This window comes from Perognathus longimembris, chromosome 24 (assembly GCF_023159225.1).
Source record: "Perognathus longimembris pacificus isolate PPM17 chromosome 24, ASM2315922v1, whole genome shotgun sequence".
Classification (NCBI taxonomy): domain Eukaryota; kingdom Metazoa; phylum Chordata; class Mammalia; order Rodentia; family Heteromyidae; genus Perognathus; species Perognathus longimembris.
This window is the reverse complement of record NC_063184.1, coordinates 21,120,472-21,140,481: the sequence shown is the minus strand read 5'-3', so window position 1 is coordinate 21,140,481 and position 20,010 is coordinate 21,120,472. Positions and strand designations below refer to the sequence as shown.

The 20,010-nt window shown below is 37.2% G+C and overlaps 1 protein-coding gene across 2 annotated transcripts in view; it reads right to left on the bottom strand.

Annotated features, from left to right (window-relative positions):
- Nucleotides 1-20,010, bottom strand: part of Unc5c (unc-5 netrin receptor C) — a 334,931-nt gene that overhangs the window by 38,835 nt on the left and 276,086 nt on the right. Inside the window, exons 8-11 of one of the 2 annotated variants that reach the window (XM_048333767.1) lie at nt 6,763-6,819; nt 4,642-4,833; nt 3,477-3,821; nt 350-437 (exon numbers count right to left, since the gene is read on the bottom strand). In XM_048333767.1, coding sequence (XP_048189724.1) covers nt 350-437; nt 3,477-3,821; nt 4,642-4,833; nt 6,763-6,819 — 682 coding nt within the window. The remainder of the gene's footprint in view (nt 1-349; nt 438-3,476; nt 3,822-4,641; nt 4,834-6,762; nt 6,820-20,010) is intronic. The other variant, XM_048333768.1, reaches the window with a different exon arrangement.

The following is a 20,010-nucleotide window of genomic DNA, read 5'->3' as shown; positions in this document are numbered from 1 at the left end:
GATCTTTAACTCTGTAATGAGTCAGGTCATGTGGTCTCAGTGTCTTTGTGACTCACACAATTTCTCTGGACAATCCAAGTATCACATTTTATTATTTTCTGTTAGTAGAGTCCTACTTCCACTTAGAAAAAATGATTTCTGACATTCCACCCATACTCAACACCTGCAAAACTGTCTTCTCAAGTTTCAAAGGTAAAGAAAAGTGCACACTTGATTTGTTATAAGTCTAGGGAAAAATGCATGTCAAAATAAAAAAAATGTTGGGTTCATTATTTCCATTATTTATTATTATCCTGCTCCAAGCTAGACATTGGCATTGTTCGAATGCATCAGAAAGAAGTATATTTACCTCATACTTTCTTTCCTGTGGACTGTCACATACATTTCGTAGACTCTCCCTTGGGGAATAGCTCCAGCGGGAATCAGCAAGCTTACTCCTGAACAGCAGAAGGAAAAAAGAAAGGAGTTGTGTAAGACACATGAATCAAAAGACAACTTCTAGAATCTCGTTGTAGCAAGCAAAAAGGAATGAGGGGATTTTGTGATCATGGAGCCCTAAGCCTGTTTCCTGCTCTGTAAAGGCCTGTAAATATTCACAGGCACTTTGCTTTCCTCTCTGTTGGTCTTATTGCTGACCATTGCATCCACCCTCTGACCTGTTTGGGAAGTAGTTAAAAGAGTGATGTAATTTTTGAAACTTGTGTTTTGTTTAAAGACAGATTCCTGTAGAACAAGGGAAAACCCAAAAACTTCTTGACATTCCAAACAGTGGTATTATTTCTAACTTACAAACATTCTTACAAGATTCAAAATCAGGAAAACGCTAAACTGTCTTTAGACATATCAAAAAACATTTTTTTAATCCTGAAATATCTGGTTAGAATTAGTGTTAGTTTACAACAGCATAAGCATTGGTGGGCAACGTACCTTTATTATACATAGCTCTAGAAAAGTGTGCAGTTGCTAGTTTAGCTACAAAGCTATTCAGAACTTTTAAGATAGTTGCTAGCTCATGCTCTTAGCATGACAATATATTTGGGTTGAGCTTTGCCTATAGCAATAGTATGAAAATATCCCCTTGCATGGAATCACCTGAGGCATATTTAAAAACACTGATCACTCAACTTTACCCCAGAGTGTCTGGTTTGGGAGGGTGAGTGGACAACTTTAGCGTTCTAAGTGGAGTCCAGGTGATGACTAGGTTGGTGCGCTGGGCCCACCCTGTGAGAACACCACCCTGCATTAGTGATCATCATCACAGAAAGTGATTTGGGGTGGTCGGCATTGCAAAGCAGTTGGGGGTCTACCATTTTTTTTTTCCCCAATGAAATACACTTAACTCAGCTCTCTATAAAAGTTAATGGAGTATGTTTGTGAGCACAGCGCTTGGCACTGCTACAAAGGCCAACATGTAAAAGATAGCATTCTTGTCCCTGACTAACATGTAATTCTATTAGTAAGGAACCAGAATATGCCAAATGAGTATGAAGCAATAAGAAAGCTTGCCCGACCATGCTGCCATGTGTTAAAAATAAAGAATGGAGTGTCTGGGGAGAGGGGGAGTCATAGCTGGCAATGCTAGCTGAAGATGTTGACACATGATTTTGAGAAGGCACGTGATCAAATTGCTGTGGAGTTGGGGAAGTGGGGTTGTTGTGCAGATGAAAGAATGGTTTATGCAGGAACCGGATGACAGCATATGAGGCTACCTAGACTGAGCACTTTGTTTTGTACACTCAAAGTCATGAAATTTACCCTTATCATTGTTACAGGGTTAAAACATATATGCAAACTACAAAGAATAATTTCTGACACATCACTGTTATTTTAAGTAACACACATCGGCCACTCTTGCCTTGTACATATTAAGTATTTAAAACTTTTTAGCTCCTTCCTTCCCCCCAAACAATTTTTTATAACAGTTCACATTGGCAAATGGGAAGGAAAGGCAGGATCCCATATGTACCACGGGGGAAATAACTGTGTTAGAAACAATTAAAACATTCAAACAGTGGGAAAATAATAGATTATGTGTTTGATGGGCCTATTACGAGTAAATATCATGATTTTTGGAGAGCATGTAAATAGAATGAGAATGAGAAAAAGTATATAAAAGCATTTTGTGGAAAATACCATCTTAGGTATAAAATATATTGAAAACCTATTTTTTCTATGTATTTCAAAAACATAATGAAAAATGATGTCCTATTAACTATTATAATTGTATTAAAATACTTTTTTTTAAAGATTCAGGCTCAGAAGTTGCCAAATAATTAATAAAGGAGTTTGAATAAAAAGAACCAGACACTTTTCTATTCAGGCCTAGATTCATATGGCTTTCTTGACTATATATGTGCAATACAGGTTTATGTTATAGTAACACACCAAGTCAGTTAGATTGCTTCCATTTACTGCGTTAAAAATATTCATAGTCTTGTCCAAAAGAGATAAGGCATATTCAAAGAAGAAGCAATTGGCCTTCTTATGACCTGTGGTTCCAAACCTATTCCTGCTACTGACAAATGAATTCTAATCTTCAACATCATCACTAACTTCAATACAAAAGACATTTATAAAGTTTTTTGTTTAGATGCAGATTTACTCCAAAATACACTGAAAACTAGGCAACACTACCAAAGAAAGCACACCTGATGAAGAAGATAAGATGATAGGTAGATAAATCAGAAGTTGGAATGAGAACCTGATAAACACTATGGTTGAAGATTGTAATGAAGAGTTAAGTTCATAAATAATGACTTGATAACTCTTATGCTGTTTTATCTATCTATCTATCTATCTATCTATCTATCTATCTATCTATCTATCTATCTATCTATCTATCTATCTATTTATCTATCTATCTATCTATATATGCCAGTCCTGGGGCTTGAACTCAGGGCCTGAGTACTGTCCCTGGCTTCTATTTGCTTAAGGCCAGCACTCTACTTCTTGAGCCACAGCGCCACTTCTGGCTTCTTCTGTTTATGTGGTGCTGAGGAATTGAAACCAGGGCTTCATGCACGGTAGGCAGGCAGTCTACCACTAAGCCACATTCCCAGCCCCCACGATGTTTCTTATCATCTAAAAATTAGTATTCTGATGTAATTGCTTCCTTTATTAAATTGGAATTGAACCAATTCCTGTTTTCAAATTAATTCATCGTTTTAAGCAGTAGAGGCAGTGAGGGCGGCTGGCTTGCTGTTATTTTCTGAGGTGAGACTATAGAAGAAGGTCAGGGACAGTTATGAATTATACCTCAGGAGAAAGTCCTGAGTACAATATTTCTGGAGAAGTTGGTTCAGGGAAGATAGATGTTTGGCACATATTTGTCTGCGGTTGTTTGATTTATATGGAAAGCAGATTTAGGTTAAATAAGGGACATAAAACTTTTCAAGCCTAATGAAAGCAATAAAGAACTAGGAACAAAAGTATTCCTTCAAGACACTTCTTTGTCATTTGCACCTGTTAAGAATTACCTGAATTGGGAACGATGAGGTGGCCTCCAAGAGAGTTGAAGGTGCCGAAGGCAGTGCAGGATGGATCCGTCTGCCTGGCGAGACTCTGGTTCTTCAGGTTGAGGGCCTCGTTCTCCAGTAAGGACTGAGTCATCTGCGGGGAGAGCTTGGAGGTGAATTCAGAGAGGTCATCTTGGGGAGTGACAGCCCCTGAGGTGTTGTAGACTTTGATTTTCAAGTTGGGCAGTGGGTCGAGAATTGGAGAATTGGTCATTGGGATTTTGTCGGAGACATCATGCAGGGCATAGACAGGACCCCTGTACATGGCTGCAGCTGACGTGAGGTCTGGGGGTACCGCCAGAAGATCTGCACCAGAAAGAGGAAAACAAATACATTTGTATTCTCCATTCATGCCTGGGTACATTAGTCAGACAAAAGCAAGGCAGTTCATATGGGAGATGGACAGACTTTAAGGCATTGCTAATAACAGCACCATCAGACAATACATATTCATTTAATTAATGATTACATATAAGTAATTCTGCTCATTCTGTATTTATTTTTGGACATCTATTCATTCCATCTGAAATACTTTTCTATGTCAACAGATCCAGTTGAACAATAAGCCCCTCAAGATCATTATTTGGTAATATTTGTCCTTTTGCTCTGGCCTGGGCAAAAGCAAGAGACTCTCTATGAGAACCATTTTTTTTTTAAGTAGAAGATTGGGGTTGTGTTTTATGCATTAGAAGGCTTGCCTAGCAAATGTGAGACTCTTAGTTGAAACTTGAGTATGCCCTGTGGCCGCCCCCAGGGTAAGATACCCTGTGCCCCCCACCCCCGGGTAAAATACCCGGTGCCCCCCGAAGGGTAAATGAGACGAGAAAGGCATTCATTGAAAACACATGCTTTTCTTTTTTTCCAAATGGAAGATGAAAAAGCAGGACAGAAACACCTGATAGGAAAGGGGCAAAACGATGGTTTATACCCTTTGCCAACTTTCATTTGTTGTTTCGTATGGTGAATGCCATCCAAATCAGGTTCAGTAATGAAAAAGTCAATCAAAATCATTATACCTCCTGAGTTTATGTCCTAGCTGAGCTGAATGACCTGGATATCACCAGATTCAAAGCCATACAGGGGAAGCAGTGTGAATAACAGGGTGAGGACTGGAATGTCCACTGACCTTGTCTGGCTGCCTTGATGTTCACAGGCTGGAAACCACCATTGAGTGCCGAAGAGTCAATGATGTCAGACTCAAAGTCACGGTGATTCTTCCGATACACAAACAGGGCCACCACGACAGAGATCGCCAGGCAAACGATCACTGCTATCACAATCCCAACATAGAGAGCAACATCATCGGAATCAGGAGCAGCTAGAAGGGAAAGGATGAAACATTGGACCAACCCCTTGAAGCGACTTCCCACGGTACAAATATGCATTGCTGTAATTTTTTTCGACATTTATTGCCTTTTTTATAGGTTAATTTCAAATCTATCTCAAAAGCTATATAAAACGACTGTGGCCTTTCAGTGGAAAATGATCTCTGATTTCTTTTTCTTTCTCACTCTGCATCAATCCACCCACTAATCTATCTTATAATTGGGCAGCATAACAGACCATTTATTGCTAGGCATATAAAGTAACTGGAGCTAAAATCATCCCAAACCCACAGAGGAGAAAAGTTTATTACTCCTTTCAGGTAAAAAAAAAAAGTTTAGAAGGCTTTTTTAATTCACTGATTGTTCTTTAAAAAACAGAAAGCACTGTTAAACATATCTGGGCATGCGTTCAATCTGTATATTTATGGAACCAGAATGTATTTGTAAGTGTCAATTCCAGTCATGAAATAACTTTCCTGAGAAGTCTTCGCACTTTCCCCTAAGTCAAAGGAGAGGGTGAGTGGGAATGGTTCAACTAAGCAAAGCAAATACAAGGAGCAAAGATGTTAGATTAGAAAGGTGTATTTAGACAAGAACAAACTATAGGGGCAGAGGTTAATGCCTATCACCTTCTTAAGCCTAGTCTTCAATGTAGATGCCTTTTAACCTCTGAGAACCTGAACCTTTCTACAGGCCCTTGGAAGTGATTTATATTTGAGATACTCACTATGGAAATAAAATATTGCTCTATGGTGTTCTAGCTAAGATGAAAGCTTGGCTTAGTGATCATGGATTATTAAGGAAGGAAAGTGACTGGCTGATGGACACAAACAGCCATCCATTGAAAGTCTCTTTTGGGATAAATCAAAATGAGATTTTCTGTCAATGATTTAGATTGCCTTGGTGAAATGGAACATGGTTTGATCCAACTAGAAATGGCAAGGAGCTGATAATTAAAGCAAATAGAATTTAAACATTGTTAAATCTCTGTGTCTTAGTTTCTATGAAACATACAAAAAATGTTTAGCAGAGTTAACTGAATCTGTTGTGTTCATGGCTAGGCTGGAACTCTAGGAAGTTATTTTTACATAATACACATTTTGGAGGGAGAGAGAATTTTCAAATTCATACATCTGGTGACCTAAAATTTGAGGTAGCATCATTCATTCCTTGGACAGTTAATAGGAGGAAAGAGCTTGCTGGTTCATTTGGCTTGGATTCACATTGTAACTCATACTCTCCATTGGAAATGGCTCTCTTTTTATGTTTTTGTGTTTTAAAGCTCTGTGAAAGAATTATACTTCCAGGTTTTGTTTTTTTTTAAACTATTACTTTTCCTAAAATTTCCAGGTTCCACTTCCTAATCAACCCAGTTAATATTGACAGCTATTCCTCCCCATTCCAGAAACTCAGTGATATTTTAAATACTCTTGATTATGTCAACACTGGTTTCAACATGGTGTCTTCACTTCATTGCTGGATTATAGTCAAAACTCTGTAGCAGGATTCTGAACTGTGGTTTGAATATCCCATCTAAATCCTTAGTGTTTTAACCTTACCAGGACATAATTACTTATTCAACATTTATGATTTCCAGCACAATAGATGGTGTTTTCTCAACCTTTCTCTTTTCAGTATTTGAACTCTGCCCTTTATTTCTTTCAGCTTATTGCATGATATGTATTCTCACTGGCTGGGACATGCACTTCCAGTGGTAGACTGATAGATTTTAAAGCTGATGGAGTCTTGAAATGACCCTTTCTTCTCTTCAGCATCAAAAATCTAATTTGTTTTCATGTTAGAATACATTAGTCTCCTATTTCCTGTGTGTACATCTGTGATAGAAAGAAAGGCAAACTTAAACTGAGGGCACGAATATTAAATGATTATTCAGTAACATAAAATCCAGACATCAAACTTACAGGAAAATCCATATTCACTTTGGGTTCTCTGCTCAGTTGGTATAGGATAAATGAAACCTTGAAAAGAAAAACAAAATAAAGCAAAACAAAAATGGTAACAAAATTAAATTCATGAAGGGAACAAAATGGGAAGCATGAAAAATGGTTTAATTAAAAGATGAAGAGAAGAAACCTGTGGTTCTTTAAAATTCTGGTTTAGTACAGAATTATGATTTTGCCTCCTCTGTCTGCTGTAGAGCCTTGCTACGAATTAATAAGTAGGCAGATTGAATTTCAGAGCAAAAACTGGTCTCGAGTCACTAACTTTGGAGTGCTTAAACTCTTTCTTTTATTGAGCATAAACTCTAATGGATCTAATTTATTTCAGGCATCAAGGGTCATTAGCATAAGCAAAATCTTTTTTCCTTATCCCTGCCATATGTTTTAATTCCCAGGACATTCTCAAAAGTCTCTAAACAGTTTTTTTTTCATTTAATCATAAAAGCTTTCTCTTGGTCTAACTGGACCAAAGAAGACCTTTGTTCATTGGTCAAAGGTTAAGCACCCATTTGCTGAACTGCGCTGTGATCACTGCTTGCCATCCACCTCCAATCTACAGTTTGGATTTTCTCTTGTTTCTTGTCCCTTTAATTTAATATTATCCAATAGGGATTGTCCAAGGGCTGAGCATTTGGTCAAGGCAATGGGAATCGGATTGTTTTTCTTAACTTGAAATTGTTTGACAATCAATAGGGCCTTGACATTATAATGCTATCTATTTTAGGGTTTGAGAAGTATGCTAAATTACAAAATACTAATTACAAAATACTAAATTAATCTCCCAAATATGCAGAAATTGTACCCATTCTTTTTTTTTTTTTTTTAATTTGCCAGTCCTGGGCTTTGGACTCAGGGCCTGAGCACTGTCCCTGGCTTCCTTTTGCTCAAGGCTAGCACTCTGCCACTTGAGCCACAGCACCATTTCTGGCCGTTTTTTATATATGTGGTGCTGGGGAATTGAACCCAGGGCTTCATGTATGTGAGGCAAGCACTCTTGCCACTAGGCCATATTCGCAGCCCCCATTCTTTTTTCTTTTCAGAGTATTCTGAAGTAGTAACTAATAATAATAGTAACATAATGCTACTAATGATGAGGGAAAATAGGGAAAGCAAGGAGACAATGTTTGTTTGTTTTTAAAGTCAGAACACAAAACTTTTTGAAATGAGAAATAGATTGGAAAATTTGAAGCACAACTTCTAACTGGTACTCACATTTATCCAATTTAATCCATTTAATATTCTGTAGCCTTTGAATTAACCAAATAGTACAGCACTCTTTGGATTAATCCAATGAACATTGAACAGCAGCATGTTATTCAAATATTTCTAGTAATACTTAAGGGCAAAAATAAAATAGAGGAACAACCATGAATCACAATTAATTGGTTAAAAACAAAAATCCCAGAAAGCTCTAATACTAAAAGCAACTCTAAATCAGGCCTGCAGTAGCTCTTGTACAGTTTGTAGAATTCTCCATTCTTACAAGTATTTACCTATTTGGGAACTAATTCTGGGAAAACACACAGCACTACTTTGATGAAAAAGAGGTTCGTTGCAGCACAGATAGGTTTGCTCTGAATTAATTTTTAATGCTTTATTTTAGAGCAATGATTGCAGCCTCCTACTTTTTTTTATAAATATTATATTCCTTATTCCAGTTGTCTCAGTTCATGTATTAGGTTTGATTTTCATTTTTAAACATCTCTGTTGGGTAATAACCTTTTTCCATTTGTATTCTGTGAACTCAATGAAAGGACAACTGGGACAAATGTAGACTTTTTAAAATAGAAACTCAGAGATAGAACAAAACAAGTTCACGGCTAGTGAAGGAGACCAGACACAATGTCATTTTCTGGGAAGTGATGCTAAGTAGAAGAATGTGTGAAGACCTAGTTTCTTACATGTACGAGGGCAAGGGAATGGGTGTACAATAGAGTATTTGGAGATATTCTGATAATCATGTGGACACATTTGGTAAGAGAGCAGTGAGCCTGCTTAAGTAAGCAGAAGCTTTGAATACTTATTGGGACTTGAACTCAAGGCCCTCTGCCCTCACTTGGCTTTTTCCACACAGGGTGGGCTCTACCACTTTAGCCACACCTCCATTTCTGGCACTCTGCTGGTTAATTCAAGAGAAGAGTTTCACAAACTTTCCTGCCCAGCCTGATGTTGAACCTTCATTGTCAGATCTCAGTATCCTAAGTAGCTAGGATTGCAGGTAGGAGCCATAAATGATTTGAGTCTTTTAAAAGGAAAAGTCTATGTCCAGAGCTAAAAATAATGGTTTGAAATGTCTCTCAACAAAGCAATTCTGGGTTTCCTCTATATCCCCACTTCCCGGTAGAATTTCTGTCCTTGATAAGAAGAATAAAGAATAATAGGAAACAATTTTATACTATTAGGTTTAATTTTAACTTACCCACATTTATGTACATTTGTAGTATAAGAATTATATTTGTACATGACGGTATTTTTTTCTCTGAGATGTATATTTAATTTTAGTCACATAATTTAAATGTATAATTTATTCATTCCTTCATCAACAAGTAGTCTTGAAAATTATATTTTGGTTTCTATTCTGGAAATGGAAGATGCTTTCCTATATTGGAGTTTAACAGTAAGCTTGCAAGTGAGCAACTTAATATACACAATCATTTTAAGTACTGAAAATAAAATAAAGCCAAAAAATGTGGAATGTGGTAGTTCATGCGTGTCCTATGATCCCAACTCCTGCTGAGGGGTAGATAACAGGATTTCATTGCAAGGGCAGCCCTAGGTAAAAGCAGGAGGCACAATTTCAAAACTTAGTAAAAGCAATAGGAGTAGAATGGTGTTTTAAGTGGTAGAGGATTTGCCCAGAACTGTGTAAGGAAATGAGAAAAGAAAAGAAGGCAAAAATAAAAGGAAAAATAATGTAATGAGACTAGAGATAGTAGGGATGGCCAGTTAGAAAATTAGGGGAGAACTTTTTATTGAGATATAATTTGAGTTGTAGCTTTAGTGCTTTAAAAAAAAAGCAAGCAGTAAAGATTAGGAGGAAATAGAGCTCTATGAAGACCAACAGTGAGTGAGAAAATCTTCACATATAACCACACTGGTTGAGAGGTAGTGAGCAAGACAAAGAAGCAAATGAGGTTGGCAAACTAGCCAGAGTTTTAATTTTATTCCAGATGAAATGCAAATCTTATGACTGAATCTAATTTCCCCCAGAATTGGTTTGGGCCAATTGCCCTTGGCTCACTCATGCTTGTAATCCTAGATACTCAGGAAGTTGAGATCTGAGGATCACAGTTCAAAGTCAGCATGAGAAGACAAATCTCAGAGACTCTTATAATCAACTAACCAGTAAAAAGCTAGAAGTACAGCTGTGACTCAAGTGGTAGAGTACCAGCCTTGAGTGCAAAAGCTAAGGGATAGTGTCCAGGCCCTAATTTCAAGCCCCAGTATTGGTACACATACCAAATAGCTTTGGCTTCTTGACAGAGAATGGACTGCACAAGAAGCAAAGTGATAAGATTTCTGCTGGCTTTGAGAGATGCTCATTAATGAATACATAGAGCACTGTATTTGATGGCATGCAATCAGGTTGCAATGAGGTAGCTCTAAAATAAAAATTAGAAAAAATTTTTATTTACTCTTATTCATCATAGCCTATTAGGATCAGTCTAGCTAAACTTATTTTTCTACATGGGAAAATATAGGACAGAGCAGTATTAAGTGTGCTCACCACCCCAATTTGCTCTGTTATGGAAACGCTGACAAAGACTTTGGAAGGCAGCTCTGCCAACCTTTTTCTATCTCTTTCAAACCACTTGTACAACTGCAGAAGTAAAACATCACATAGGATGCTGGGAACCAGAGGAGAGAGGGATGACTGTTCTGTCCCCTAAGCGAGGAACAAAGAATTGCTTTCCAGACTTTGTTTTTATGCTTGTTCATCTGATCCATCCCTCATGGACCAACAGGAGCCATTTTCTTCTGCTAATGAGGTGACCCTGCTGAGAGCAGTCCTAGCAATAATAAAAAATTACATGTCCGGCACAACACAGCACGGAGTAAATGCTTTTGGTGTCACTTTTTGGGTACTGGTTCAGAAGTTAGAGATTGCAGTTAAGTTCCTTACTACTTAAAGTAACATGGGCAGGAAATTCTCGGAGCTGTGCAGTGAAACACTCATGAACTTGAATTTGTCAGTCTTGTCCACTTCTATTTGGATTCTAACTCTGCCTCTTTAAGCCATGAGAACATGGTCAAACTACATCCCTTCCCCAAGTATGAATTTTCTCAGCTATTTAAGGGGATGTGGACACTTGATCCTATAGCTGTGAAAAGAATAAATGAAATTGGTAAAGTGCCACTACAGTTCCAGCAACCCATAAATGACCAACAATCATTATCACTATCATTATAATACACATTGCTAAGCTACACGAAGACCTTAGATTGTCAAGAAATTTTATTTGTGTAGGGGCTGGGAATATGGCCTAGTGGCAAGAGTGCTTCTTGCCTCCTGAGACGGAGAGACAGTAGAGACCAAGTCTGTGAATACTGTATATGTTCTTGATACATTGTATATTGTATATATGTCTACCTGACCTAGACAAGGGATAGAAAAACAGGATGTAAGATATCACAAGAAATGTACACACTGCCCTACTATGTAACTGTACCCTTTTTGCACAACACCTTGTCAAAAAATTTGTGTTCAATTAATAAACAAATAAAAAAAAAGAGTGCTTGCCTCCTACACATGAAGCTCTGGGTTCGATTCCCCAGCACCACATATATGGAAAACAGCCAGAAGGGGCGCTGTGGCTCAGGTGGCAGAGTGCTAGCCTTGAGCGGGAAGAAGCCAGGGAAGGTGCTCAGGCCCTGAGTCCAAGGCCCAGGACTGGCCAAAAACAAAAACAAACAAACAAAAAAAGAAATTTTATTTGTGTAGAGTTGAATATGCTTCTCCAGTTATTACAAAAACCTCAGCCAAGTGCTTTTTTCAGTAGCAGTGTTGAGAGAGGTTTATTCTCAGCCTTTGTGGCTTCTGGCAAGAGACACTGATGATTTCAGAAGCAAATTATCAGGTGAAGATTGATATTATTGTGATTTCTCAACTTGAAGTGTTTCTACCTCTGAAGGGAGTATTTGGAAAGTGGAAAAGGTACTACTTCTTGGGTTGCTTTTGATTGTCATAGGGTGTTGGGGCTTCTTTTTGGCATTTCACAACTAAGGGCAAAGGACTTAGTCTCATTTGCACAAGGTCATCCTTTGAATTAGGGGTAGGGTTGTTCATACTTCCCAGCTGATGTCCAACTATTGCACAAGAGCTGAGTCCCTGTCCAGTTATCTTGAAAAGGAAAGAAAATTTTTATTTTATGTTACAGGAAGTAAGAACCTTTTCTTTATGTACATTGCCCATGCCAAGTTATTACATTGCTGAATGGAGCCCATTTAATAGAGTTATTTTTGGAAATCCTTAGGTACCATGCCAGAAACTAAATGCAAATCTCAAACTTCCCTAATAAACAACATCAACTGTGATTTCTTTTTCTAGTCTTCCACAAAGCTTTTCTTCTTATATAACATGCCTAGTCAGTGATAGTCAAAATTGATCATGGTTTTAAGCTTTAGGAGAAAAACACGGTAATACACATGTTTTAATGGTTCAAGTGATATTCTTTGTAGAAATATTATCAAACAAATATACAGATATGAGACATGCGATACGCTCTGAGAACCAGGCCAGGTGTAAATTCAGAGTGGAGGCCTTCATTAACTTGAAAGACCTCATGATGTTGGTGTTAAGGTGAGTGGATAAGCTTGGAACTTGCTCATGGACAGAATAGTGAGGGACTTGTCTCACCTTCTGTAGCTGGAGTTAAAGGAAAGTGAGAGATGGATCTGAGTCCTTGGGCTCTAGTCTTTTTTTTTTTAAATTTGTTTATTAATTGAACACAAATTTTTTGACAAGGTGTTGTGCAAAAAGGGTACAGTTACATAGTAGGGCAGTGTGTACATTTCTTGTGATATCTTACGTCCTGTTTTTCTATCCCTTCTCTAGGTTAGGTAGACATATATACAATATACAATGTATCAAGAACATATACAGTATTCACAGACTTGGTCTCTACTGTCTCTCCGTCTCCCTTTGTTAACAGTCATATATCAGGGAGACCATGCCCCTTTGTTTTCTGTGTTCTAGGCTTGTCTCACTCAACATTATTTGTTCGAGTTCTGACCATTTCCCTGCGAATAACAATATCTCACCATTCCTAATCGCTATGTAGTATTCCATTGTGTATAAGTACCATATTTTTTTGATCCGTTCATCTGTGGAGGGGCATCTGGGTTGTTTCCATATTTTGGCTATTGTGAATTGTGCCATGATAAACATGAAAGTACAAATGTCTTTTTGATATCTTGGGGTTTGCTGTTTAGGATAGATGCCTAGGAGTAGTATGGCCGGGTCATAGGGTAGGTCTATATTGAGCTTTTTGAGAAACCTCCATACTGTTCTCCAAAGTGGTTGTACTAATTTGCACTCCCACCAACAATGGAGAAGGGTTCCTCTTTCCCCGCACCCCCTCCACCATTTGTTGTTGCCTGAGTTCAGAGTATAGGCCATTCTAACTGGGGTGAGGTGGTATCTCAGGGTTGTTTTTATTTGCATTTCCTTTACTAGCAGGGATGTTGAGCATTTCCTCATATGTTTCTTTGCCATTTTTATATCTTCTCTTGTGAAGTCTCTCTTTAGCTCCTTTGCCCATTTCCTAATAGGTTTATTGGGCTTGGAGGGGCTTAGGTTTTTTAATTCTCTGTAGATGACCGATATCAGGCCTTTGTCTGTTGCTCTGCTGGTAAATATCCTTTCCCATATTGTTGTCTGTCTTTCTATTTTGGTGGCTATGTCCTTAGCTGTGCAGAAACTTTTTAATTTGTAGTAGTCCCATTTGTCGAGTCTTTCCCCTATTTGTTGTGCCCCTGGGACTATATTCAGGAAGTTCCTTCCTGTGCCTATAAGTTCTAGCGTCTTTCCTACTCTGTCCTTCAGTAGTTTCAAGGATTCAGGTCTGATATTGAGGTCCTTGATCCATTTTGAGTTGATCTTGGTGCATGGTGACAGGCTTGGGTCTACTTTGAGTTTTCTGCATATGGCTGTTGGGCTCTAGTCTTGAACTTTGTGTTATAATGAGCATTTGTTGGATTTAAGCCAGGAGATATGAGGAGCTAACAGAAAAGTTATGTTCCTGGCTTCATTTAGGATTTGCAAATCAGATGAAATGATATTAATAATGTAAACCACAAAAATGTCTCTTTATGTAACGTTGCCATTGGTATTCATGAAGTTTAGGAAGGTACAATAACAGAGGATTTTTCCCCCTCTCATGAGACAACTTCTAAATAATGTTAGTTTCAAACATGGACCAAAGAGGTATACCAAATCTTGGCTTTTCTAGTCTAAGGAAATTGGAGAACCTTTTATAATGATGTAATCTTTAATGCATGACAATCACATTATAGTTCATATAAAATCCCACAATAAGTAAATACTTAAAGGGGAAACATAATTTCTCTTAGTAATGTTACCATCATGAATAGAAAGAAATAAACATCAATAATTGGAGCACATGTCAGAAGAAAATTTCATTTTAAAAAAGTAAAATCTGGCAATCATTTACCTCCAGGATTTCAAAAGTTCTCACAAGAACAGGCTTGAAAATAAGAGAGATGGAGGTTTACCTGTTGCCTCTAGCACTGGTCTGTGGGGTGTCAGGTAACTATTTCACTTCTGTGCTTCAGATTTTTCCTTTGTAAAAGTGAACTATTATTAGGGGATGATAAAAAATTCTGTGTCTAAAGTTGCATTTTTTTAAATCTTTAAGTGTTAAACTGAAGTCATTGGTATCTCAGTATGGGCCTGTCTGACATAGAAGACAAATGTCCGAGGCAACTTAAGATAATATAAGGGCATTATTAGTCGCAAAGTGAATATAATTAAGGGTGAAGGTGAAATTCCTTTAATCACAAAATACAAAATATAGCAAGTTTTAAGTTCTCTAAATTTAAAAAAGTCCCAGTCAAGATTTAAGGAATACTTGTTATGGGCAAGTGCTATACGGAGAACCTTGGGAATGAAAACTAACCCTTACATTGCGGGTCAAACTCTTAGCCAAAATAGAAAACAGGTTGAGTCTGAAAACCAGACCTTTATCTTTGATGTTCACTCACTAAATTCCAACAGGGAGTTGCATATTTGAACATTATATATGTCAGTATGTGTGTGTGTATACACACCTAATGCATATATAATTATATATGTATACCTTATATGTATATAAAACATATATATGATTACATACATTGTGTATATATTATAAATAAAATTTATAAGGCATGTATATAACTACGTACATCTAAAGTTATGTATATATACCCATATATGACAGATGATTTTAGGGTGCTATGAAGATAAAAGAAAAACAAGATTTATTTATTGCTATCTTATATAAAGATGACTAGAGTTAGGTATAATAAATGGTTTAATGGTCTTTTGGTGCATTAACTGTTTTCTGTTTTGTTTTAAGTATCCACTTCTGTGTTCATTTATCTACTAGATATACAGTAGAAAACTTCAAATGATTTTCCTTCATTTTATGATTCTATCATTTGAAAAATCTTTGTTCTCAGTGAACCTTCTCCTTCCCTTGACTTGCCTGCTTGGTCTTTTTTTTTTCTAGTGATTTTACACAAAGTCAAAAGATTAGAGCTTTCTTATTCTAATTATGTTTGTGTGTGTGTATATATATATATATATGTATACATATTTCCCAATGCAAATGCTCTTATTAAAATCTCAAGGGCCATTCTAAGTAGATATGTCCAGGTTCTGTCTTTTCCTAATGATGTTAAAGGTCAAGTTTTGTCAAAGACAATCAGGGTCAACCTCTTCTGAGGGTTTATTTATTGACTTAGCTTAAGGAATCCCAAATAATACATAGATTCTAGCACATGACCACCAACATTGAACTGAATACTTGCTTATTATGGATGTTCTTTCTCTACATTTGCCATGGTTGCTCTCAGTGGGTGGTGATGATGATATGCTAAGCCTTTCTGAACCCTTGTTTGTGACAATAACCACTCACCCCCTTTCAAATGGGAATGGCAGGTAATTAATATGCCAGGATGATGCCCAGTAGGTGAAGTATAAATGTCTGAAACTCAACTGATCAGCTTAGCAAAATCAAGTTCATGCATCAGTTGCCCATGTGCTGTAATATATTAGTCCATCCTTACCAACGCACTTAAAAAAATAACACATTCTTAATTCTGAAGCCTGTGACATTTCTATATCCCTCTTCTATTAAGAAAGGCATCTGGTAGAAACAGTGAAGAGATGTGGAGTCTGGGAATATGGTGTTGTTGTTTTTTTTTTTTTTTGGCCAGTCCTGGGGCTTGGACTCAGGGCCTGAGCACTGTCCCTGGCTTCTTTTTTTTGCTCAAGGCTAGCACTCTGCCACTTGAGCCACAGCGCCACTTCTGGCCATTTTCTGTATATGTGGTGCTGGGGAATCGAACCCAGGGCCTCATGTATATGAGGCAGGCACTCTTGCCACTAGGCCATATCCCCAGCCCGAGTCTGGGAATATGGATGTCATTCTGTCTGCTAGATTTTTAGGCATAAAAGTAAATTCAGTCAACATCCTTGTGTCTGCACTCAGCCTCTTGAGGGAATTCTTGCTGTGCTAAGGATGTCTGTGTGATGGCACCTTTCTGGCCCTTCTCAGAGTTTCCATCTACGTCAAAAGACCTTGGTTTTGTCTCCTCACACTGAGCTGTTTGGGGCTCTGTAGGTGTGTCTCACATTTCTGTGGGCTCAGGTTTCTAACCACAACCCTGCTTTCAAAAGGAGGGAAATGTTCTACCAGAAAGGAACAAAGCAAACCACACTGGTATTACTAAAGGCTGTGGAGCACTCTGTTGGGTGGGCTGTCTACAGATAGAATATTTATTTCACAGCTGGGACACCAGACATATGAAGAATGATACAAATGCTATGACATCAGCTCCTTCTAAATTACAGATAAAAGCATCCACTGTCTAACTTTCACCATTATGTTTCCCTATCACACTGCTGTGCTTACAAAACTTCACAAGAGGTTCAGTGGCACCTTCTTAAATGCATAGCACAGGCAGCCAGAAACACATCATTCTGAAGTCTTGCCAGGATGGTTTGTGGAGTCGTGATTTCCCTTCATTAAATGCACCCAGGATTCTGGGGTCCCAGATATGCAATAATCCCACTAGGAACCTTACTCACAGACCCTTGCACTTCCTCTGCTGAGAACTGATGGAAGTGCTGTATGCCCTGTGAATGTTTTCATGAATTAGAAAGTGCAAAGTGTGCAGAATGTCTAGGTTTTACTTTCGTAGAGTCAGGAAGTTCACTGATGCAGACACAATCCCAGGCCATTGTTTTGGTTTGTAAATTGCATTTTTAAATTCATCTCCTTCAGCAAGAAGAGTAGTCAGACTTGAACTCTTCTATCTGGCTGAGTACCTCTTCAAGCTTTAGAAGATATTAAAAGCTAAAATCCAGAGAGATAGTTGCAAGAACCTATTGACACATGTAACCTAGCATTGTATTATTGTGTATTCATACATATAGATGCATCTCCTTTCTGGATCAAGCCACCCAGATAGTATTTGCATTGCTATTATCAGAATAAGAGGTATACATGGGTTAAACTATTATATGTCAAGCATGACAGAGTAGCTCTTACCACAAAATCATTATAAAGATTAAATGAGCTGTCAGTTAAACTGTATTTCAACATAAAGATAAATGTACTTGCTGGCTTAGCATTTTATTTTTTAGATTTCTTTATTTTTTATTTTGTTTTATAGCTTAGCTTTCTTATTCTTTATATCTTGTTCTCTATGTGTTCTGCCCTCCTTGTCAGAACCATTTCATATAATCCTATTTAAAAAATATACTGCAAAACTGAGGGGTAACTTGTTTCATACGATCTCAAGGATGATAATAAACCTTCCATTGTAAATTCATTTTCTAGACTATACTATTTTTCACAGACCAATGCCTTCAGGTTGCAAAGACTCAATAGTATGGTTTGTATTGTCTGTCTTAGTACTCAAAAATTTTTAGCAATTATGTTAATTACACATCTTAAAAAAAATGTTCCTTGTACTGTTTCTTAGATTCCACAGCAGAGCTGGGTGTAGCATTGTGGTTTTAGTATAGGTTTGAAGTGAGGACCTTATTTTCCTCTTTGCTTCTATGAATTTCCCTATGGATTCCTTGGGCTGGTAGTTGGAAATGCTCTAGATGCTAGTTCTAGTCATACTGGGGCAGTCATTGATGAGTTTATTTATGTGTTCAGGCTCTGGTTTCCTCTACATCTCAACCCCAGGACTGTCCCTGCTCTCACTGAAATCTTAACTCTCAGTCATTAGGACTCATATCCATGTCTTCTGCCTCTTTTGGCTTTTGTAATATTTCAGGAAGAAAAATGTCTGAGTTTGGTTGTTTTGAAACATTAATAATAATATTTTCTACATGTTTCACAGTGTACTGCTTTTAAACAAATACTAATTTAGCTTGTTGTAGAATAATACTGTACAGTGACATCTTGATCACTTTCTGTCTTACATCCCTTATAAATGGAATTTCTCTTAGCTAACAGTATAATTATTTATATGTAAAATATTTTTATATAAATTTGAGTAGATTCAATGATTGTATCTTGTACTTGGCTCACGGGTAGGTCAGTGAGCTTCATTGTGAGATAATATTACACTTTTACTAAAGAAGTATTAATTCATTCATGACACTGATTCTTCCAAAGTAAATATTAAATGTTTATTCGTAAATGGTAACTGCAACTCTTTGGTTGTCTCCTCTACTCTTGTTCTTAACACAGACCTCATTCCTTTACATAAGCTTTGTAGTTTTGTCATTAGAAAGTCTTTTGTTCACCAAAATAAGGGCCAAGGTAATATTATTTGTTTACAAGGCTTTGGCAGCAATACTCTGCCAGAAACACCAAGCTTACTGGTAAACAGAAGCTATAGATTTCACTGTAAAATACTATAATTACATAGAACAGCAATATCTCTGTGGTTTTATCATGAAGGAAATCGATAGCAGTATAGACTACAATTCTCTGTTGGACTAGAGAGGGCAGATGAAAGAGTTTATTGGCTTAGTAGGGACTGTGACGATAGCAAATCAGAGCTGCAGAAAGAAATCATTTTTTTAACCCAGTGATTTTAATCAAAGCCCCTAAACGTTTAAGTCTACCAAGAGACTTGATTAAAAAGTAAAGAAAATATAACAAACCACACCAAATTCCTGTGAAATCTATATTCCTCATCCTTATTTGCATACACACCACAGGCTATTATTATTGGCAACTATTCAATCAGAAGAAAAATTATGTTAATGCAGTAATAAAGTGTCTAGATTTAAGGTGTTGCAACGTGATGAACATCTTAGTTTGTGTTTTTCATGTTTATGTTTGACCAGTGTGATAATTTAGAAGGTGTCAGATTGTATAACCAAGACGTAATTCCATGTTCTAAATTGTGGCACTGTGCTTCTTATTAAATATATTGCTCTCAGGAATTTCAGCATATACTGTATGCATTAAACCATCCAAGGTTGAGTATTACATTAAAGGAGGAAGAAAGCTTAAGACAGAATACACATAAATATTGAGAGAATGGGAAAGAAGAAAGAATAGAGACAAGAAAGAAAATAAATGAGTAAAAATCTCTAAACATTCAGAGACAAAGTTTAAAGAGAGGAATAAGAAAGTTAAAAGCATTGAGATACAATACTCTCTAAATTTCTAATATAAAATATCTAAAGAAAAAGGCATAATTTCACAGGATATGTTGAACTTAACAACATAAATGATAACCACTTATTTCTATAACTTGGAGTTCATTTCACTTAGCATCATCTTTTTTTTTTTTTTTTGCCAGTCTTGGGGCTAGAACTAAGGGCCTGGGCACTGTCCCTGAGCTTTTTGCTCAAGGATAGCACTCCACTTCTGGCTTTTTTTCTGTGTATGTAGTACTGAGGAATGGAACCCAGGGCTTCATGCATGCTAGGCAAACACTCTACCACTAAGCCACATTTCCAACCCTCGCTTAGCTTCATCTTATGTGTTTATATGTACATAACTATTG